Here is a 22,150-nt window from a genome sequence, read left to right as displayed (position 1 = left end):
TCCGCTAACAATCCTCATAACGGAAGACATTCGAGCTAATTTATTCCCCAGAACAGTTCTCTGAGCCAAGTTCTAAGGACCTCCCACGCCCCAGTAAATAGCGCGCTACATATGACCTCATGTCGCATAAAATGTAGGGAACTGGTGACATACCTACGTCGCAAGAGCTGACCATTAAAAGCGCTCATATTGTCAGACTTGATGTGAAGGACGGATGGCATTTCTTGCTGATGTGCGAACAAAACACACACATGAGTTTACGCTAACGAGTATTATTATAGCCGAGTTCCTTCAAACGATTAAATTCTTTTTCCGTAAAACACTAAATGGTACCAAAGTACAACCCCCTTATCGGCTCAATGGAGCCTCTTATCAGGTATACATTGACACCCCTAGATAAGCGTCGGCAATAACTCATGAGTCATGAGCAAGTCCCAGGCCATGAACTTGTAATTTAACTTGTAAATAGCACTGGCCAAACACCTAAGCTTCCTAGGGTTCTTACCTGCGATCCGGAGCCATGCGAACCGGATTTAATCCGTATGCTATCAAGTATTGATAAACTTATCGACTAGCAAGACTGGGTAATAAACATTGTCCACAAGGCTAGTTCGATATCAGTAAGTGGCATGTTCTTTTGGCCGGGAAGCAGTTGGTAAATCAGAAGAATACCCACCGATTAGACGCTTTTCCCAGATTATCCAAGATTCTGCTGAAGAATCCGCTGGCTTTTAAGAGAGTGGGGTGCTCAGAGAGCCAGAGACACAACCAGTAGCTCGTGTCTCTGCTCACTCTCACTAGAATCCCAGCCAGAACTGGCGCCCCACTACTGCCGTCCCACTCTGGCCAGCGACGTCAGAGCACTGGGGCTGCGAGAGTGTGTGTGCGATGGCGATGGCACTCTCTGCCAGCGGTCGCTTAAATTTCTGGCTTTGTTCCACTGCCGCAATTGCTTATTTCAGTTGCGATCGCGGCGCGCGCGAGTCAAGTCCTAAAATCCGAGAAGCGGGAGTTCCGTTTCGAGCAGACGGGTGGAAAATTTCTCTCACCGACCGACCAGACACCAAACGGTGGTGGAATCGAATCGAGAACGTGAACGTAAACGCGAACCCAAACGGGAACGAAGGGCAGCAGGGGCTGCAGTTTGCTGTCAGTGCCAAAGTTTACAAAGAATACACACACAACACTCAGCACAGTGGTTGCATTTTGCTTTTTTATCCCCGACTGGTTACTGGCTGACTGATTGACACAAGATGACTAAAAACGATAATGCGAATCTGTTGAACGACAACAGGCTGGGCACCGCCGGAGCGGGCCAGCTGAAGGCCCAGATAGTGCCCGCCCAGCCGAAGACCCTGCAGCACCTGCCCAAGCGGCCGGCGGTGGATCTGGCCTTCCACAACCTGACGTACCGCGTCAAGGAAGGAAACCGGAGCAGTAAGTATACACCCGCACATAACCTGGGCCCCGTGAGAACGGGGCCCCCACTTCCCATCACACCTCAACGTTTTTGTTTTCGCTTTCTTTGTGCTACGGCATGGATAGCAGTGCTACCCCACATGTGCCATTGGGGGCTCCTTCTTCGGAGTGCCCTGTTGCTATTACGCACTTCCCAGGCTTTAGCGGGTTTTACTTGTTTGCTTTAGCTGCGCTTCGCGTCGTGCTGGTTTCTGGTTTCTTTGTTCTTCTGCCAGCAGCAATATCGCAGTATCAGCGCTGTCATACGGGCAGCACTGAGTAATCCGCCGTTGTTTCATCCGATTCGTTTCCCAGTTACACAAGGGCGGCTGTGGCCAAAGTTCACTGGGTTCCACGGCGATAAGCCGTGCCAAATACATCGAAATCACATCCAGTGGCCGCGCAGTAACTGCCCACACAAACGCTTTTCGCCAGTGAGGCAGTCAACAAGTTGGCTCGATGCTAAAGCATCTGGAATGCGAGCCATGTACTCGCACTTCTCTCCACACTCATGTCTGTGTGTATCTATGTATCTTGGGGCATGGGTGGAGCAGAACGGGGGCTGCTCGGATCTGTTGCTGTTAATGAGCAAAGCATTCTATGCTAGCGGGCCGCAGTGAGAGGTTTTGTTTTTTCTAGTTTGAGTGCTTGTTTGCTGGCGGCGGTTTGTGCTCGTTGTGTTAGCAGAGCGATTAGGGTTTTGTCATAACCGGATGGCTAACTATGGTGGGGTTGGGGTTGAGTGGGGTTGTGTGGGGCAGAACTTCCATTAATACGCCGGGGAAATGCACTGTATCCGCGGGAGTGGCCCCGTGGGGCCATTTTGAATTGGTAATGATGGCAGGGCGATAATATTCCCAATAATTTGGTATTCGAACGGGCACAGCTGCTTCGTTCTCAGATATCCGTCAATCAATAAAAAGCTCAGTCACAAAACCACTCCCCTTGGACTCCGAACTCGAATCGGATAGCTGGACTTGCCGCAGAGGCAAGGACAACCACTTCTATAACGGGTCGGTGCATCCCGGCTGAGATTGTCAGAGCCTGTTTTTCAGCTTAAGGCCGCTGTGCGAGTACAAAAGTAATTGGAGGCGGCAGCAGTCTGAACTTTGCACAGCCGCAAATTGCCACAAGATTCAAAGGTCGGCCATCATACTCAATTAAGTCGTTCAGAATATGCGAATATATACGGACGTATTTACACTGGCCAGTGAGTGTGCCTCACCTGGCCGAAAGATTTGCAGATGGCACGCCGCCTTCTCAGACGTGCTAAGTTTGTGGGCTAATAATGTATACAAAACGAAGCGGCTGTGGCTGTAGCTGTAGCTGTGAGGCAACCGATGGAATTCGCGCAGTTTTGGCTTGCTAACTATGAGACTTTGAGGTAAACAAAAAGGCAGCGGCGAATACCTGCGAGCGTTCTCGGATGCTCAACTATTTAAGTGCCACTGGACGGGCGAATTTGGAGGGCTGAATTCACAAAAGCTACTGCAGCGCCCTTGAAGGAGCTGGTTCGCGCAATCTTTTCTTGGGCCAGCTGAATGGCAGCACTTGTTGTCCAATCCCGTGCGGTCATAAACATTAGACTAACGTTTGTCAAGCGTGGCCCCAGCCCCACTTTTGGTGCTATTACTATTACAGACTTGCACGACTGGCTAGCAAGTACCGGCAGTATTTTCAGGCTGCGGTTCAATGCGAGACGTTGCGTAGCTAGTGGTTACGACTGCGACTAGCTAGTCGGCGACTGACAGCTGAGGTTCACTGCCAGCTTTCGATTAAGTAAGCCGACGAGTAAAACAATTATTGTACAGCCCCTGCACGAGCTTAATAAATCTCAGGTTTCACTTCTGAGCGGGTCACGGTACTTTACAACCTTAGTAGTCGGAGTTATGAAACTCCTAAACTGAAATTGAAACACTTCGTAATAGTCGCTAAAAAGCAACTCTTAAACCTTTAAAGCTACAACTTCGTTGGCCCACTAAGCCGAAATCGTAAAACCCTTGATTTCGGTATTCCACCATCTGATTTCGATGAAATGGTTCATCCATCTTCTGTCAAGACTGCCTCTCAGCCGGCGAGCAACGCGCGTGCCCCCAAGAAAACGGGTTTATTAGCATTTTCCGTAAAGCGCAGATGGCTTGTCGTGCAAATCTATTGGTTTATAGGTATGCGATGGTGATAAGGCACTTCCGCATCTGAGCAGTTCCATTTAGACGACATGCGCGAAATTACCGATGCTGAGGCCAACCATTCCAAAGCGGTAGCCAATTAGGTATTCGCTGCTCAAGAATTACAGACGTTTTGATTATGTCCATTGTTTCGATGAGTCTGGCGGGGCTATATGGTTTATGTAATCAAATTCCGATGCCACTTGGGAGTGGCTGCAATTGTTCAGAAGACTCCGGCTGAATTCGGTTGTTAAAAGCATCGGTCATACCATTTTTGGTTGAATTCATAAGCCCGAATGGAGGTGGAGGTGGAAGGCGAAAAACTCCGCGGGGCCAATGACCGAGTTATGCCTTTTGATTGTCAGACTTTGCAAATTTTGTTTACCTATCGGCTCTACACTTGCTCGTCCGATGACCGATGCAGCGCCTTGTTTGATAGTTTGGTAGTTCCAGCGGTACCTCATCGTCGAGTGGCGGCACTTGGGTTCAATGACGTAAGACCAATCAAACCAAGCCAACTATTTTTAGCCCCAACGAGAGATTGTTGCAAACACTAATTTCGTGCCTTTTATTACAGATGCCAAGACCATTCTGAAGGGCGTCAGTGGGCGCCTCCGGTCGGGAGAGCTCACCGCCATCATGGGACCGTCGGGCGCTGGCAAGAGTACGCTGCTCAACATTTTGTCCGGCTACAAGTGAGTTTCGCCCGGTGGTGGGGCCTGATAATTTGCATTCACTTCAAGTAGCTGCTAAAATCCGAATCACCGAACCCATCTGACCTTGCGCCGCACACGAGAATACGGCGAAACGAGTGCGAGTGTGTTTATAGCCAGCCCTGTACTATCAACAGTAATAATAATGGCGACTTGATAAGCACTCTGCCTCTTTCGGCGCTTGAACCGCCGACCTTTCCACGCTCTGTGTTCTGTGTAATTATATAATTTATGCGCGACACATACCATACTGACTGATCCGATACGCAGCGACTTCCCTTCGCCAGCCCTATCTTTATTCGTTTATTGAAAACGCTAAATTCTGCTGTATCGCATAATAATCATAAACAATTCAATTAACCTGCCCAGTTGTTACTGTTGTTACCAGGAGCGGCGATCGAACCGATTCGATCGGTGAATGAGTCGCAGGAAGTCTATTTTCATGATACACATATATCGTACTGGGGTGTAATCAGCGCCTCGCTTGGCTATTTCCTAACACACAGCGGCGTTGTCGTCGTGCTTTATTAGTTTGAATACTTGAGGGAGAATACGCTACTAGTTTGCTGAACTTCGGACTCAAGTTGTCCGATCGCGTGCACATACGTACATATATATTTTGTATATCAAATAAGTGTCCGCATACAAGCAATTGTAGATATGCACAATAAAATACACGTCCGATTATTTGCAATTAACTTTGCCCATGATAACAGTTCGTACAAACGGTTTCCCGATCAAGACAAAAATGGTAAGCCTGCTCAGGATTATAGATAAGAGGACATAGAGATTTCGAAGTATACCCAGTTACGTGATTTACTAACTCTTCCTGTTTAATTGCACCCGCAGAACCCAGAGCATCGAGGGCAGCGTCACCATGAACGGCGCCGAGCGCAACCTGAGTGCTTTCCGCAAGCTGTCTGCCTACATCATGCAGGACAATCAGCTGCACGGAAATCTCACCGTCCAGGAAGCAATGACGGTGGCGACCAATCTGAAGCTCAGCAAGAAGTTTACGAAGCCCGAGAAGCATTCGATGGTAAGTCGCAAAGGGACCACCAATCAGTCATGGCAATTAGACAAGGTTGTTCATACATAGCTCCCTAGTCAGATGACAAGATTATTTATAGCCTAATTTAATTTGACAGAACCAGTTCTGAGTGGCATATTACGCCATTATTTGGACACAGGAAATCTAGCAAGTCATCGCGACTGAATAGAACCAAAATAAAACTTACTTCCACCCAAAAACTGCAAACAATCCGCTGTCTCTTCCAGATCGATGACATCTTGCTGACTCTCAGCCTGAGCGAGCACCGCTACACGATGACTCGCAATCTGTCTGGCGGCCAGAAGAAGCGCCTCTCGATCGCCCTGGAGCTGGTTAGCAATCCGCCCATAATGTTCTTTGACGAGCCCACCTCCGGCCTGGACAGCTCGACCTGCTTCCAGTGCATCCATCTGCTGAAGATGCTGGCCGCCGGCGGACGCACCGTCATCTGCACCATCCATCAGCCCTCGGCTCGCCTCTTCGAGATGTTCGACCAGCTGTACACGCTTGCCGATGGTCAGTGCGTCTACCAGGGCAGCACCAAGCAGCTGGTGCCCTTCCTGTCCACGCTGAACCTGGAGTGCCCCAGCTACCACAACCCGGCCAGCTACGTGATTGAGGTCTCCTGCGGGGAGCACGGCGATCACACGCGCAAACTGGTCGACGCCATTGACAATGGCAAGCGGGACATTCGCTCGGCGGCCGACTACGCCGGACTGAAGGCTCGGAACGACCTGGTGAAGGTGCAGAACCTGAAGGCCATTCTGGACAAGAACGACGCCTCGAACGTTAGCGGCAGCAAGTACGAGGACAACCTGACCCTAAACAACGGCTTGCTCAACGGCATGGTTAACGATATTGTGAAGGAGGGCAATGCCAGTTCCGCCCTGGTAACCACCAACGAGAAGGGGGATGCCATGATCGACGTGGAGAAGTCCGTCAACTGCACCACGGCCCTGCTCACGGAGGAGATCACATCGCCGGAGCGCTATCCGACCTCGCAGTTCCACCAGTTCTGGGTGGTCCTCAAGAGAACTCTACTCTTCAGCTACCGCGATTGGGTAAGCAGATTGTTTGGCACTACATTATGGTTGACTAATTCTTTTCCTGTATTGTATAGACTCTTATGTATCTCCGATTATTCGCCCATTTATTGGTTGGATTCCTGATCGGTGCCCTGTACTACGACATCGGCAATGATGGAGCTAAAGTTCTGAGCAACCTGGGATTCCTTTTCTTCAACATGCTTTTCCTTATGTACACGTCGATGACCATTACGATCCTATCATGTAAGTGAAGCCAGATTCTTGAGTACTTTTTGATTGGTTAATAAAATATGTATCTTTCGCAGTCCCGCTGGAAATGCCCGTTTTGTTAAAGGAAAACTTTAATCGCTGGTATTCGTTAAAGTCCTACTATTTGGCTATATCAGTGGCGGATTTACCGTTTCAAGTGAGTTGCACTTTGCCGTTAAAAGGACAAACAGAAGCTGATAACTAATAACTTTCTCCTCCAGGCCATTTTCTGCGTTATCTACGTGTCGATCGTCTATTACTTCACTTCACAACCTTGGGAGCTATTCCGCTTCTCCATGTTCTTATCGGCCTGCCTGCTCATCTCGTTTGTGGCTCAGTCCGTGGGTCTGGTGGTTGGAGCTGCCATGAATGTGCAGAACGGTGTTTTCCTGGCCCCCGTCATGTCCGTGCCCTTCCTGCTGTTCTCCGGCTTCTTCGTCTCCTTCGACGCTATACCAGTGTACTTACGGTGGATCACATACTTGTCGTACATCCGATACGGATTTGAGGGCACTGCTCTGGCGACCTACGGGTACGGACGCGAGAAGCTGAGGTGCTTCCAGGTGTACTGCCACTTCAAGGCGCCCACTACGACGCTGGAGGAACTGGACATGGTGAACGCCAACTTCACCCTCGACATTGTGGCCTTAATTGTGATCTTCGTGGTGCTGCGCATCTCGGCGTACCTGTTCTTGCGCTGGAAGCTGAAGACTGTGCGCTAGAATTTATAATGCTATTTGTTGTTTTCGGTTCTAAAAGCTTTCTATGTACCTACTATTAGTTTTCGACAAAGCGTCTTGGGTTCTGTTCTTAATCATTAACCTTTGTAACATTTATTTTTGCCTAGTTTTTAGTTGCGAAATTCATATTTTAGGTGATACAAACGCAAGTAGGTTTCGCACCTCACGTTAGCTTGATTCCAACCGCAGGATTAGCCAAACATTACAACAATTAATCAAACCAAATCACTGTGAGCACAACATCTTCGATATAAGGATCGCGTAATGAAATAAGTTATTAAACATGAAAACCCACATTTTTGCCAAAAAGAAGAAGAATATTTGAATACATTTCCATATGTATTAAACGATTGTTTTGTAAATGTCTGTGAATAAAAACCTTTTAACACACATTTTGTGTCCCTGAACAAATGAAATCCTTGTAATATACACATATTTTTATTCAAGGTACTATAAGCCCGCTTGTAATTATTTTATACAAAACTTTTTAATACAGGTTTATGATAAATCCAGATGGTATTTAAGTGTCTGCAACATATACATATTTTATAATCACATTTGTATTTATAAATAGTGCATTCTTGGAGGAAATAAAGAAATTATACACAAAATACTGGCTGTATTGGTTTTTTGAAGTGGAAAAAGAGGGGATTCTTTATTGAATATACGCCAAGCTAAACAGCACTTTTGCTGTATAAAAGCTCTTACAGCGACACCTGGCGGAAAAGACGTTCCAACTGTACGAGTAATATAACGACCGTTAACTACGAGCCAGTTTTAAAATGTGATCGCGAAACGATAATACATTTTTTTTCAAAGTGGCAATTGGGAATTAACCAGTACTTATACTGTCACTTTGAAGTTATGCTGGTTAGTAGCATATACAATTTGGGATGGCAAATGAATTGGTATTGCTATGTAATATTAGCCACCTAGACTAAAACCGAGTTCCCTCGGAATTTGCTGCTGCGGCCAACATAAAAAGATTCCCTAACTACTCTCTTTTATCGAAATCTAGTTGCGTTATTCATTAGCTCTTTTTTAAAATATATATATTTTGTAGAATTTTCTATAAGCAAAACAAACGTTTGTTCCATTTCCAATTAAAAAGAATTTGTAAATGTTAAGATTCTCTATAAATCATTCAAATAGAGGTATCATTGTTTGTGTTAGGGAATTTTGACTGCAACCGCTATTTTCGCTGTTCCAATGAGCTTGCAATTTCGCTTGAGATATGCCAGATATTGCCGTAATGGCAGCTTGCAGCTTATGATAATCACCATAATTTTGCACGCCTTTAGCGAATGAATTTTCAATTTCATGCAACAAAAGAGTTTTTCAATTAATTTGAAATAAACGTCCCAGATTTTCAACGCACGTCACATGGTTCTGATTTTTGGCTAAAAACCGAAAGCCCCAATCGGATTGAGGTAGGTCGGAGGAACTGAAACAGCACTTTTTCCTCTGTGGGCCCGGTAAGTGTAATCGGTATAAATAGACCGGCCATATCCTTCAACGGCGAATTCCGGATCTTGCAAAACAAGTTTTTCTGCCTTTTTAGCTAAGGAACCAGCCTCTGATTCTCTGACTAGAAGGGCAGAAGAATTCTGCCTGGGAGACCTGAGCTTCACGTCTGTAAGGCAGCGCAGTAGCAGTCACCGCTGCGTTCTTCCTGCACTCGCTTTCAGTACATTTTCATTCGTCGGTGCAACAAGTCGACGCCTCCTAGCTGCCGTCGCGGTTGCCGCCATGAGAAAGAGAGTGGAAAGCCAGCGACAGCAGCAACTACAAAAAGAAAGTGGAGTAAGTCCCCCCATAGCTCCGCCAATCCACCCTCCGAAGCTTCAATGCCAGTGAGTGGTGCATTTACGCAGCTGCAAATAGTAGTGCCCGCCGGCTATATCTAAACGCGTTCGTTGAACCCGAAAAGTCGGGAGCAAGTGCAAGAATGCGGGAGTGTGTACTGCAAGTACGATAGAAATTTCTTTTCCAACTACTGTTTACCACGCTTCCAAGTGGCACGAGCAAAGTCAATTATTTAATCGATTTCTGGGTCGACTCAGGGAGTTGTTATCAGCGGCCTATTATCAAATCGTGGTCTTTCGGTGCATGACTCAAAAGCCCACAAACCTATATACCGATAATTCTGTGTACATAAGATATAAAGACGCCTCTGCTTTGTTTACTGAAAAGCACATGCTCTGGTAAATGTACGAGCACTAGCGATCGTATAATTATATTTTTGAAATGAACTGGTACTTCTTAGATATACACATATTTATATTGCTCGTACAATGTATGCCTGTTAATCATGTATCACCAGCCGAAACAAAGTTCAACATTCGCCGCTTCAATGCATTTACATGCGCCATTACTCACACAGCAACGTCCAAAAACGGACAAGACAAAGACTCTGCCGGCAAGTCGCCTTTCGTGTACCCTAGACAAGCTGAAGGCAACACCTTTGCGAGTCCGCAGGCGACGCTACCCGAAATGTGTTTAAACGGTATCAAAAAGTGGGGGCCAATGGTCACGCACCCGTTTCAGGTCCGACTCACGATTATATTTGTATTCACAAGCTGCCACTAAATGCTTTCCACAGACAAAGCGATTCGGTCGCAAAATGCCCGAAATCAGCGAGAGTCAAGAAAAGATAAAGAGTGAATAACAACGTCCAGATTGCGCATCCGCACCGTCCGCCCGTTAATCAGCTAGCGTCTTGAATCTAGCATCGAACAAAACTTCCGCTATGGATTTGCTCACTCGCTGATAACACTTGAAATTCTCCGAAAGTTCTGTCTGTGGTGCAGTGACTGCAGCGCGATAATTGCAAATCGACCCTTCTAGGGCCACTCATCAGCTCTCCGTGACACTTGCTCTTCCCCCACACCCAGATTCGGTCGGCAACCAGCCGGACAGCCAGATCTCCAGACCTCCGGCGCTCAATCAGACGGCCAGTCATTCGGTCAGAACTCGAGCAGGCTGTCAGTCGTGTATGTACTGTGTACTGCTGTCCATCAATTGAAAATCTGAGTTTGTTTTCGGTTTGCGCTCAGAGACATCGACATCGATCGCGCATTCCCGGTTAACCGGGGGAAATGAATTTCATTTAAAAAGTTCTTCGGTCAGTGCTGAATTTTGTTTCCAGAACGAAGGGAGGGCGCTATTCGTGGTTCCTGATACGCGTATGTAATTTTTAGAAATTATTTGCATTTCAGTTTAAGCGAAACAAAATTACCGCGTAAAATTAACTCGACTCGAAGTAGCAAGCTAACGAAACAAGCGGTGAAGATAAATTTGGCAAACTGGTTTAAACCAACAAACTTATTTACTTTTTGTGTACGATGCTGTTTACTAATTGATTCCCATTGTACAAATGAATCTGCGCCATTAAATGACAGCAAGAGATTCCAGTATTACGAGCGCATACCCCCTCGAAAGGTTATCACAGAAGCCAGCCATTATGCGAACTGTAAACTAAATCAATTTTTATTGGCGATTAAGAGGCGAAATTGTTAAATTTGTTATCAAAAATTCTCAACACCCAATTCTAGGAGCAATGACATCGGATTGAAACAACGGCGTTTTCTAGAAATATCAAGATGCAAACTGCCATCAGCTTGAAAGGCAGCACCACCTCCCAGAACAGCTCCCTTCAGTACAGCAGCGACATAAACGCCATTAGCCTCGAGCCCGATCACTCGGAGGACTTTCAATCTGTCAACGGACTCAAGTATTTGCCATCCTGGCCAGCGGTAAACTTGCAGTTTACGGAACTCAGCTATGACGTCCCCGACCAGGCGAATGGTGAGTGAATATGGTCCGCTCATGATCATTGCGGTTGGGTAATTGGTAATGAATATATTCGTGTCTGATAATGGGTTATTAAGAATGATAATTGGACATAATTCTCAAAGTAATTGCCGTTTCCACAACCGCTTGTTTTTTGATGCTGAAAATGCACATATTAAAGGGCAATTATTCCAGCTAATTCCACATTAACTACGGTGAAATTCATGTCAATAGTATTAAATTTACCTTACAAGCTACAATGAATCATTTGTATTCCACCGAGTTAAATCTTTTTAATTTATCGACACCTCCTGCAGCTTCAAAGTCAAAGACGATTCTGCGGGGAGTCAACGGAACGTTCCACTCCCATGAGCTCACTGCGATAATGGGACCTTCGGGTTCTGGTAAAACCACACTGCTGAACCTGTTGGCCGGATTCCGGTAAAATGCAACACATCAAACCACTATCAAGTAATCCATCATTATCCTACAACAGCGCTGTCAGCAATTCCGGTGAGATTCTGGTCAACAACAGTCCCCGGGATTTGCGAGTCTTTCGTAAAATGTCCCGATACATAATGCAGGTACGAATGGATTTCTGAGGAGTGTTCTCCTAACTCATACAAACTCATACAATTCGCAGACAGATGTCCTGGATCCGCAGTTTTCGGTGCACGAAATGATGCTTTTGGCGGCAAACCTAAAGTTGGGAAACGAACTCAATACTAAGCAAAAATTAGAGCTGGTAAGATTGACTTGAAAACATTTACCTTGTCATATTCTTATCTTAAACCCTTTTAGATTGACGAAATTTTGGGAATGCTGCGCCTGAAAGGATCCCGGAACACTATGGCCCCAAAGCTTTCGGGTGGTGAGCGAAAGCGTTTATGCATTGCCCTCGAACTGGTCAACAACCCGCCTGTGATCTTTCTAGACGAACCTACGACGTGAGTTTATGAAACCAGTAAAATATAAAGATTAATGTCACGCCTCATCCAACAGCGGCCTGGATGACTTGTCGAGCTCTCAGTGCATTGCCCTGCTCAAAATGTTGGCCGCCGGGGGACGCACTGTGATCTGCTCTATCCACACACCATCCGCCAAGATCTTCGAGATGCTCGACGCAGTCTATGTCCTCGCCGAGGGACAATGCATCTATCAAGGAAGAGGGTCCAATATTGTTCCCTACATGGAGCACCTTGGGCTGCGATGTCCAATAACATACAACCCGGCAGACTTCATCATCGAAGTGGCATGCCTCGAGTACGGGGACTCCTATCACGGGCCGATGGTGGAGGCCGTGGGCAATGGCAAGGTTACACGATGGACTCCGCCATCAGAAGACGGAAAACTGACACCCACCAAAACCGACACCACATCGGGAGCATCGTCGTTTTACGAAATGGATCAGTTTGAGGAGGAGATCAGTCCAAAGCTTTTGCAAGCCAAGTGTAACTGGTGGATGCAGTACAAGATACTTCTAGTGCGGATGCTAATCCAAATGTGGAGGGACAAGGTAAGGGCCCTAGAGGAAAAACGCAAAATCGCTACTTTATAATATCTTCGATCCTTTAGTCGTACATCAAGCTGAAGTTCTACATGAATATCGTACTGGCGTTACTGGTGGGGTCACTCTACTTTGGAATGGGCACTTCGGCCTCGAAAGCGCTTTTCAATTTCGGTTTCATGTTTACTATTGTGATAGCATATTTGTACCTGCCTATGATGCCTGTGCTGCTCTACTGTAAGTGCTTTATTTTATTCCAAAACATCATTGCTCACTTAAGAATATTCCAGTTCCCACGGAAATAAATCTGTTGAAGAGGGAGTACAACAACCAGTGGTACCGCCTTAGCTCCTATTACGCTGCAATGGTGTCCTCCAAGCTGCCATCCATGTTCATTCTAGCCGTTATTTACCTGTCCATTGTATACTTAATGTCCAGCCAGCCTCTGGAATGGTTCCGCTTTGCCATGCTGTTTACAATAGCTTTCGTTACCGCCCTAACTTCGGACAGTTTTGGCTTACTGATCTCCAGTAGATTAAGCTTGGTGGTAGGTAATTGTGCACTTACTCTTTTCCAGTATACCCTAATCGGGTCCATTGTTTCAGAATGCCATGTTCATGGGGCCAGTGCTCGCCGTGCCTCTGATCCTGCTTTCTATATACGGGATTGGGTACGGCGGAGGGACCTACATATCGCCACTTATGAGGTTTCTGATGCATCTCAGCTACCTTCGCCATGGTATGGAAGGCCTAGTCGCCTCTCTGTACGACTACGGACGCGCAGACACAATTTGCGAGGACACGGAAATTTTTTGTTCCTTTAAAAAGTCCAAGGTTCTCCTAGCCTTTCTTGGCTTTGAGAACATGCACTATATGTGGTCTCTCACCTGCTTGATTGGCTTCTATTTGCTTTTCACTGTCGCTGCCTACATTATGATTAGACAGCGGCTCAAAAAATCGGCGGTTAACCCGATTCTCGCATACGTCCTACAGCTGTTGACTAAATATTTTAACTTTACTTCGTATAATTATTAGAAATACGATCGGGAAAAATGTGAAAGTGTAAAAATAGTTTTAAGCGGGATTTCAGTGGTCAGTCCAAATCTCCATATAAACCACCTTATTTTAGTTTAAGAACCAGTTGTAAGTCAGGGTAATAAAATATTGTTATGGGCAAAGTGATATCCGATTACATATGTATAAATAAATATAGAAAAAATATATGATAAACCTAGGATAAACTTATTGATTGAGAATGCAAATTTATTAAGTGACACCATTTTACATGGATTTATTTATAAATAATATTCAAATTATTAAATGAAAAGAGGAAGCAATATTAAACCAAGTTCATTCTAAAGCCTGGTAAAACAGACGATAGTATCGAAAAATACTCAAATTTTGTGTTTTTAAACAACCGCCTTTTAATTATATATATATTAATATATTAATGGCGGCGATACATACATACATATTTCTAATGTCCTTTGTTATATCCCCAAGAAATAATCAATGTTAACTTATGTACATACCTGGTCTCCACAAAAAGTATCCTGGGCTTCTAATACGGAATACAAATTTATTTCACTCGCCGTTCCTCGGATTCCTTGTGTCAACAATGCCAATTAGTCGATCACAAATGTACATATGTATTGCGCACTTCCAGATATGTAAGTATATAGTAGATTTATGAAGTTCCTTGTTTCTGAGGCTTCTGGCTGAGACACCTGTCCCAGAAGATCAAGTATGTGGCGCACCCGTTACAGCTTTGTTTTTGGAAGAAGAACCGCGGACCCCGGCCAAACAGTTCTTTCCGTTGCTTCACCACACTTAGATTGATATCTAGGAACTCCGACTAGTTCTTATTTTGGCACCGCTTTTCTAATATTAATAAAAACTTCACATTTGGTAGAAAAACTTTCAGCAGGCGTCTCTTTTGTAATCGATAAATTGTCTGCGCGTTCAGCAGTGATGGCGATATACATATCGATATAGCGACAGTATCTGTCCGATAGCTATCGATATATCGATTCATTTCTTGTTGGGGGTGTTCTTGACTTAAATTTAAATTCCAATTCTAATTGTACACATATCAGTAAAACCGCAAAAATGTAACGCTTTGTGAAAATATCGTTTGGCATTAAGACTTCCAGAAAAATAATATATAAATGTACGACTTCTGGAAGCAGAGCATTGTTTTAATTAAAACTGTCGATTAAGTTTATTGCAATGATCATTGTCATGTGAAAGTTTGCTTGACTTGTACATATTTTAAATATTACAATATTTCAGATTAAACTATTTTATGGGCGTCTCATTCGGCGCTTGTGTAAAATACCAGGAGCAACTTGAACTGGTCGACTGTTTACTTTGTTAATTGCAACACAAGACATGGCACTGAGTCTGTTGATTCTGCAATTAAAATGCCCGGTCTGTGCATACAGGTCTTTTATGCGTTACAAACTTTTAATCTGTATTTTAATATATTTTTGTAAAGGAAAATACATTATCTTATGGTTGGTTGATTACAGAAAATACAAAGACAGTGTGTAATTTACATACAATCGAGTTGTTTAAAAACTTTTGGTTAAACATATACAACGCATACGACAACATATAGCAATATTAAAAGATACAAAAATATGTGTACAATTAGGGCGTGAGAATGGTGCATAATTTCCAGGCAACGGATATTACAGTTTTATACAATTTCAATAGATGCCAACTGAATTACATTGCAGGGTATTTGAAGGGCAGGCTAACTACTTCTTCAATTTTTGTGATAACAAAACTGAGCGACTCTATACTATGTATATGTATAACTAAAGCTCATCAATTGTGTTGGAGCCCTCTATTAAGTATATATATGCTGGTAGTATGTCGACTACAACTAGAGTTGTGTGAGGAGACTACACACATCGAATTGGTTTAAATTATATAGCGAAGAGCGCAGGTGCAGTTAGAAACGAAAGCCCAAAGGAGGTCGCAAGCCGATGCAGCTCGCTTCCCCGACTTTTAACTTTAAAAACGAAACTAAAAATTACGTTGGTGTTGTGGTTTCTGTTGATGTTGACGCTGATGGCGATAACGATGGCTTCGACCTTTTAGCACATGGTGACTGCGGGAGCGGCGCGTCAGCGTCTAGTCAGTTATCAGTCTCCAAAGGCTTTGCCTCCTCCCACGAGAAGCCGGCACGACCGAAGTGGCCATAGGTGCTGGTGCGCTGGTAGATTGGCTGACGCAGGTTTAGATCCCTAAGCGCAAAAAGATGAACAATTAATTATCGGGACAATACAGTGGCTTGTCGAGCTCTGCACTTACTTGACAATCTTGCCGGGCCTGAGGTCAAAGTTGCGCCGGATGATATCCAGGAGTTCCTTTTGTGACTTGTGGGAAGTACCGTAGTCGAACACTGTTATGGATAGGGGCTCGGCAAGACCGATGGCATACGAGACTTGGACAAGGCAGCGCTTGCAGAGACCAGCCTTAACCAGTGACTTGGCCACCCAGCGGGCTGCGTATGCTGCGGATCTGTCGACCTTGGTGAAGTCCTTGCCAGAGAACGCACCGCCGCCGTGGGCTCCCCAACCTCCGTAGGTGTCCACAATGATTTTCCTGCCCGTGAGCCCGGCGTCACCCATTGGTCCACCGATGACGAAGAGACCGCAGGGATTGATGTGCACAATGGTGTTGGCATCAATGTATTTGGCGGGAATGACAACTTTCACTACCTTCTCCATTACTTCCGAGCGCAGGGTCTCCAGCGAAATCTTCTCAGAGTGCTGCATGGACACCACGATGGTGTGGACGCGCTTGGGAACAGCAGATCCTTGGTTGAAGAGGTACTCGCAGGTGACTTGTGTCTTAGAATCGGGACGTGCCCACCAGAAGACATCCGAGCGACGCAGCTCAGCGATCTTCTCGTTCAGTTTGTGGGCCAACACGACCGTGAGGGGCATGCACTCCTCGGTCTCATCGGTGGCGTATCCAAACATGATGCCCTGCAAAAATTTCATTCAACTTTAGAAACGATATTTTCTTTGAAACGCCAAGCAAAACAACCAAAACCAAGTTAGTCAGTAGCGTTAGTGAAATAAAACACAATTGGGTTAGGAAATTTGAGGGTGAATCAAGCATGAGGTATAGATTGGGAAAGCTTATGGTTTTTAGAGAATACGGTAATGCAACTTATCAGCCAAAGTATAGTAATAAATTTGTGTGTTTGTGATGAATATGCGGGGGTGTGCTTAGGTTTTCCGCATTTGTTATTTGAAACAGTGGTATAGACCGAATAAATAAAGCTAAATCATATATCGGCAAGAACAACGAATGAATTTTGCAGCTTCAGATAACAATCAAGGCGAAATAATGCAAAGTTGGTGGGGCCGAGTAATTGCCAGAGCAATATTGCGCTACATGTGATACTAAACTAAAGATGAATTCAAAGTAAATAGTAATACAGTCGTCAAACACTCTTTCGATTAGTTACGAAAATATATAAAGGAAACAATAAACACAAATTTACAAGTGGCGGTAACACCCCTTCCAAAGAGCTTGAAAACGCCCAACCACCGTGAGTATCGGATCCGTAACCAATTGACAATCTACAGAGAAACAGATGATGCGTCGCTCTTTGGAAAGGGCCTACGATCCCGGCCTGCCGAGACTGCGATTACTTGCTTTACTGCTTCTAATTCACACCTGATCTCCGGCACCGATCTCTTCCTCGGCACGGTTGACATGAACTCCGGCAGCGATTTCGGGAGATTGTTGGTCCAATGCCAAGAGCACGTTGCACGTTTTAAAATCGAAACCTTTTGTGAGTTTCGAACCGCGATTGCAAAGTGTACAATTTCGTTTAAATTATGGTATTGGTTTGTATCGTGTTTTGTAACATATGAAACGAGAGAGAAAGATAAAAGAAAAGAGCGCAGCAAAGTTGCACACACACAGGAAAATGTCTGTAAGTAATGTTTATAATATGATTGGCATCACCCTATTATTCTAGATTATAATAAATGTTTATATAAGAAATGAGCTCTTGTTCAATCCTTATCAGGACTCCTTAGCGATAGGCTAATGTCTAATGGATTATTGTATACCGTAGTCTAGGAAACCCTTCGGTCTTCTTCGATGGGGGGAATACATGCCGCATGCAAGGCTTCGTTTCGCTGGTTTCCTCAAGACGACAACTAGCGGGCTTATAATGGTTACATAAATCTTTCGATGGATTTGGTAGAATGCAATTTATGTGGTTAGAACACCCGCAGTGTAATCCAAATGTGTGGTATGTTATGTTTTCAGCAGTTATTGATTTGCTAGTTTGCACCAGTCAACTGATTATCTGCAGATTGCTATTGAATGATGGTCCTTGACCAAATCTTTTGTAAATATGGGATCAAATTAATTTTTATTTTAAATGGCCGCTGTTAAATAGTTGCCGGTCTAATGAATGCTTCTTAGTAATCATCTGCTTTTAATGACAAGGGTGAAACTCTCGTTGGCCTGTGAGCGAGCCAAGTTAATGTGGGAAAGATACGATTTAGGGGAACACTTAACAAAATGGAAACGAAACGAACGAACGCACACACACTCTCCGCATCACTTAGTGCTAGGCGGTAGGAGGAGAACGGATAAGCTTTGCTGTACCTGGTCACCAGCGCCGACGTCGTCTTCTTCGCGGTTGATGTGCACGCCGTTGGCAATGTTGGGCGACTGTTGCTCGATGGCGACAAGCAGATTTAGGGTCTTCCAATCGAAACCTTTTTGATTTTGATTTGATTTGTATGGTGATTTAATATTGGGTTACAAGTGTGTACGTATTTTCGACGTGAGGATCGAATCCTGAAACCCGCCCACAAATAGTCTCTATATTCTTAGCAGACACTTACCCTTGGAGGAGTCATCGTAGCCAATGTGCTGCACTGTCTCACGAACAACCTTCTGGTAGTCGACCACGGCCTTCGATGTGATCTCGCCGCACAGCAGGATCATGCCAGTCTTGGCGACGGTTTCTATATAAAAGCATACAAAATGTTTTACAATCTTCCTTTGATAGCGAATCAAGCCTCTCCAGTGAATCCAAAAACTTCCCATCGCCTTGCAGATCGGTTATCCTTGTTTATTTATGCAGGCCATCGAATAAGCCGACTCCCAAAAGCATAGCACACGCGTCGGTTGCTACGCCAATGTTTACTTTATGGATCAGTTTATTTATGGATGGTCTGTCGCCCTCAAAGACAAATATGTTCATTCGGCGCCTTTGGTCGAACTTCTGTCAGAAACCGATTGCGGGAGGCTCAAAGAGGTCAGTAGCCTTGGCGTATGGGATTTCAGTTTATGGGTTTACGGAAGAGTCCTGGTTGCTCTAGCACCTACCGCACGCCACTTTTGCGTTGGGATCCTGCTTCAGATGGGCATCCAAGATAGCGTCGCTGATTTGGTCGCACATTTTGTCTGCAAGAAGAGAGGAGAAGGTAAGTAGAGCTACGGAAACGTGTACCGCCAAGCATCGCGGCAGGGGATGTGGAAGGAGCAGCGTTTGTGCCAAATACACACGCGCTCCCCCCAAACGATTGCCGCCGCCTAGGCGAGACAGAAAAATTGCCAGGCCATGCGATTTATTTTAATTTTCAGTCTGCGATAGCCAGCGAAATTCAATGCCGCTGTGTGTCTATAACTCAGAACAAGAGCCTGAGGCGACGATGGTGTTGTTCAAACAAAATATGACGGAATCCGAAGCCGAGTCGCGCATGGAATCCTTGGACTCGGATTCATCCGATACCAGTCGCGTTGCCAGCGCTTTGTCCCGAAACAGGGCGCGTAATTGGAGCCCTTCGACTTTCGGCAGCTTTTCGTGGAAACAGCGCTATTGAACTTGAACGTTGCGTCAGCAATGGGCTCATGAATTGGCAAAACTGTAAAAGTGTTGACTCACATAAATTGCGATGCGTCTCGATTTCGCCTGGGAAAATGATCGCCAATAGGTGAGAGTGGTTTAGTTCGGGGCTTTGGAAAAGCGGCTCTGAGATGGAAAAATTACTTCCTAATTTCCGGCTAGATAAGTTCCCCATTCCCGATTCGAACAGGCCCGTCACTCACGCGTCACAGGAAGACAGGTGAAATTAATGTCAACCCTTCGGGGTGTATTCTTTGGGCGGCTTCGGCGCTTATCAACCGGGCTGTCTAGGGCTGGCTGGCTGGCTTGCCAAGCCGACTTAATTAGGCATTATAAAGTATAGAATGGTAAAAGTAATCAATGCGTAGTATAAAAGGTCGCTCCCTTATCAGCAGATGTTGTCAAATACATTCGTATGCTGGTCGGACCCGCTGATATAAACAAACTCTGGCAGCGGCAAAAAGCCCGAGCTCGAGCGGAACACGTGGTTGGCAATTTCGCCGGAAAGATAAGCTTCGAAAGCGGACTCGCACTCGTGGAGCGCCACAAAGTCAACGTGGGTTTGTTTTAGTTTGGCCCTTGTTTTGATCGCCTTCTACGAGCAAGTGTAGTACAAGTACAAGTGCATAAGCAACGCAGAAGAGCGCAGAGAATGCTCGTGCTCCCAGTTGCCAGTTTGCTGGTTTGCCAGCTCCCCAGCTCCCAGTGAGCCAGAAGCACATGGTGCGCATGACGCAGATTCCCCGAAAGTGTGAGAGCCGCAAACGATAAAGAACCAGTCTATAAATTGCGTCGGACCCACAAGCACAAGGTTGGCCCGCCGCTGTGCGGGGTTTTCGAGTGGCCCAGCTGTTTCATGTGGACCCTGGTTGCCTGGTTGCCGGCTGTGGCACCTGACGATGCAGCCGAGAGTCAGGGTTCCGGGAAAACACAATCCATGAGATGCGTAGCGAAACGCCTCTGCTCTTGGTGGGTTTTCAGCGATCCGGGGGGAAGACCACTCCATCAAATCGCTGAGTAAACAAGCACGTTTTTCGCTTTTCGCTACCCTCTCGCCACCACTCAGCCGCTACAAAAGAAGCGCAAATTGGGTAGCAGTCAACAAAGGTATGCGGCATAGCACTCCGTCGCCATTTTGTTAGATCTCAGGCAGCAGGCAGCATTCAGCCGACAGCCGACGGCGGAGGTGTGGGAACACAGGGTACAGGGTACAGGGCAACCAGCTGGGCCTCAGACCCTGGAGAAACAGTTTGGTTAGGTTATGAGCACCGCCAGACGACGCAGACGTACATCCCTCAGCAGGGCCGAGTGTGCATTTGTGCCTGTATCTGTGCACACAACGCACATGCAGCGGTGTGATGCAATAGGAGGCGGCGCGGATGCAATGGAGCACTCACCTGGATGGCCCTCGCCCACGGATTCGGAAGTGAACAGGAATGTGGCTCCGTCTTCCATGTCATAGGAGTTGCCATTGCTGCCGTTGCAGCCGTTGGCGCTGTGTCCGTTTGTCTTTTGCGGCATTTTGCTGGGAAGTTTGTTGTAGTTTGTAGCTCGAGGCTTGTAGTTCTGGCGGAGAGAAGGGCTTCAACACACGAGTTCCGGGCGGTTGAGTTGTTGGTGGAGCTGTGGGAACAGAGAGAGAACAGGCCACATTAGCGGGGGCTAAAAAAAAGCGCTTGACGAAATTGATTTTCCGAACTCTCACAAAACACAGCTATTTTCGCAGTTGCGAACCTCCGCCGCCCGCCGCCCCAAGGCTGTTGGGATTTTCCGGTTTTCGCACGCTTTTCGCAATGTGTATAGTTTTTTATATAATCGCTTTTCTTTTATGTACTTTATGCTGCGTGTTTACCACACACAACCGGGGGGCGGGGGCGCTACACTCACGGCACGCACGTTGCGAGGGGTCAAAACTAGTCGCTGGGCAGGTAGCTGTTTTAAATGCCCGTTCGACTGGCTATTAGCTATAAGTTCAATAAATTATACACACTGATTCTGAGTTCTACTGGTTCAGCGACGGCAACCAAATCAGCGGCGCAGCCAACACACGTCCTATCTTGGCGACGGTTCTGTAGAAAAAGAGCGCACACTTTTCACAGCTTTCTGAATTTATACCTCTGCCTAGGGAGAGCGGGCTTCTGCTTATCGTCGCGAACGGAAGGGAGGGAACTGTTCTCTTCGGCTGACTCAGTACGTATTTTGGGGCTTATTTTGGCGCTCTTCGTGGGGGCCGCGAACCTTTCTGGCGTTCTCGGGACTCTCAGAAAACTTCACTTCATCAGCATCTCCACGTTTTTGCTATTGCATCAGCTGTTCCCCCGCCCAGCGTTGCCACCCCGCGCGGGAGCGAACACTTGGTGGATCTGGTTCCGGATCCTTCCTACTCACTTGGGATTTGATTTGATCCAAGGATTTCACGAGACTCGACTGAAAGTCCGACTTAATTCCTGCTCAACCAGAGCTTGACTGCGGTTGATTTTTAGAGGCGATCAATATTTATAAACTTGCGGGGCCAGCATTTGGGAAGAT

General features: G+C 45.9%; 3 protein-coding genes across 9 annotated transcripts; 2 read left to right on the top strand and 1 right to left on the bottom strand.

Annotated features, from left to right (window-relative positions):
• Positions 1 to 952: 952 nt before the first annotated feature.
• Positions 953 to 8,036, top strand: LOC108062356 (ATP-binding cassette sub-family G member 1). Its single transcript, XM_017148996.3, has 7 exons — positions 953 to 1,437; positions 4,204 to 4,321; positions 5,189 to 5,378; positions 5,618 to 6,451; positions 6,511 to 6,679; positions 6,742 to 6,842; positions 6,907 to 8,036. The coding sequence occupies exons 1-7, from the start codon at positions 1,254 to 1,256 to the stop codon at positions 7,405 to 7,407; spliced, it is 2,097 nt and encodes a 698-aa protein (XP_017004485.1). The 5' UTR covers positions 953 to 1,253; the 3' UTR covers positions 7,408 to 8,036.
• A 1,074-nt stretch (positions 8,037 to 9,110) lies between these two features.
• On the top strand, positions 9,111 to 13,987 carry LOC108062454 (ATP-binding cassette subfamily G member 4). Of its 4 annotated transcripts, none has more exons than XM_017149170.3 (10): positions 9,111 to 9,228; positions 10,980 to 11,232; positions 11,535 to 11,658; positions 11,714 to 11,801; positions 11,861 to 11,962; positions 12,019 to 12,164; positions 12,220 to 12,733; positions 12,793 to 12,961; positions 13,015 to 13,271; positions 13,330 to 13,987. In XM_017149170.3, the coding sequence occupies exons 2-10, from the start codon at positions 11,028 to 11,030 to the stop codon at positions 13,756 to 13,758; spliced, it is 2,034 nt and encodes a 677-aa protein (XP_017004659.2). In that variant the 5' UTR covers positions 9,111 to 9,228; positions 10,980 to 11,027; the 3' UTR covers positions 13,759 to 13,987. The 4 variants fall into 4 exon arrangements, with proteins under 4 accessions (XP_017004659.2, XP_070071882.1, XP_017004640.2 ...); XM_017149151.3 differs by lacking the exon at positions 9,111 to 9,228 and adding an exon at positions 10,457 to 10,610; XM_070215773.1 differs by lacking the exon at positions 9,111 to 9,228 and adding an exon at positions 10,701 to 10,897.
• Positions 13,988 to 14,916: 929 nt separating this feature from the next.
• On the bottom strand, positions 14,917 to 22,131 carry Sam-S (S-adenosylmethionine Synthetase). 4 transcript variants are annotated; one of them, XM_017149062.3, is made up of 7 exons: positions 22,010 to 22,131; positions 21,019 to 21,244; positions 19,102 to 19,179; positions 18,615 to 18,737; positions 17,425 to 17,537; positions 16,045 to 16,724; positions 14,917 to 15,977 (listed from the first exon to the last, which is right to left on the bottom strand). In XM_017149062.3, the coding sequence occupies exons 2-7, from the start codon at positions 21,140 to 21,142 to the stop codon at positions 15,869 to 15,871; spliced, it is 1,227 nt and encodes a 408-aa protein (XP_017004551.1). In that variant the 5' UTR covers positions 21,143 to 21,244; positions 22,010 to 22,131; the 3' UTR covers positions 14,917 to 15,868. The 4 variants fall into 4 exon arrangements, with proteins under 4 accessions (XP_017004551.1, XP_017004560.1, XP_017004543.1 ...); XM_017149071.3 differs by lacking the exon at positions 22,010 to 22,131 and adding an exon at positions 21,737 to 21,899; XM_017149054.3 differs by lacking the exons at positions 17,425 to 17,537; positions 22,010 to 22,131 and adding exons at positions 18,373 to 18,485; positions 21,612 to 21,745.
• Positions 22,132 to 22,150: the final 19 nt, after the last annotated feature.

This window comes from Drosophila takahashii, chromosome 2L (genome assembly GCF_030179915.1).
Source record: "Drosophila takahashii strain IR98-3 E-12201 chromosome 2L, DtakHiC1v2, whole genome shotgun sequence".
Classification (NCBI taxonomy): domain Eukaryota; kingdom Metazoa; phylum Arthropoda; class Insecta; order Diptera; family Drosophilidae; genus Drosophila; species Drosophila takahashii.
This window is presented reverse-complemented; position numbering and strand designations above follow the sequence as displayed.

Excerpts from the sequence above, each read along its gene's own strand:
- LOC108062356 (XM_017148996.3), top strand. The coding sequence starts at position 1,254 with ATGACTAAAAACGATAATGCGAATCTGTTGAACGACAACAGGCTGGGC. Across the intron at positions 1,438-4,203 it reads CAAGGAAGGAAACCGGAGCA|ATGCCAAGACCATTCTGAAG; the intron begins GTAAGTATACAC and ends CTTTTATTACAG. Across the intron at positions 6,452-6,510 it reads TCTTCAGCTACCGCGATTGG|ACTCTTATGTATCTCCGATT; the intron begins GTAAGCAGATTG and ends TGTATTGTATAG.
- LOC108062454 (XM_017149170.3), top strand. The coding sequence starts at position 11,028 with ATGCAAACTGCCATCAGCTTGAAAGGCAGCACCACCTCCCAGAACAGC. Across the intron at positions 11,963-12,018 it reads CTAAGCAAAAATTAGAGCTG|ATTGACGAAATTTTGGGAAT; the intron begins GTAAGATTGACT and ends AAACCCTTTTAG. Across the intron at positions 12,962-13,014 it reads GATGCCTGTGCTGCTCTACT|TTCCCACGGAAATAAATCTG; the intron begins GTAAGTGCTTTA and ends AGAATATTCCAG.
- Sam-S (XM_017149062.3), bottom strand. The coding sequence starts at position 21,142 with ATGCCGCAAAAGACAAACGGACACAGCGCCAACGGCTGCAACGGCAGC. Across the intron at positions 19,180-21,018 it reads CGTGGGCGAGGGCCATCCAG|ACAAAATGTGCGACCAAATC; the intron begins GTGAGTGCTCCA and ends CTCTTCTTGCAG. Across the intron at positions 16,725-17,424 it reads AGATCGGTGCCGGAGATCAG|GGCATCATGTTTGGATACGC; the intron begins GTGTGAATTAGA and ends AAATTTTTGCAG.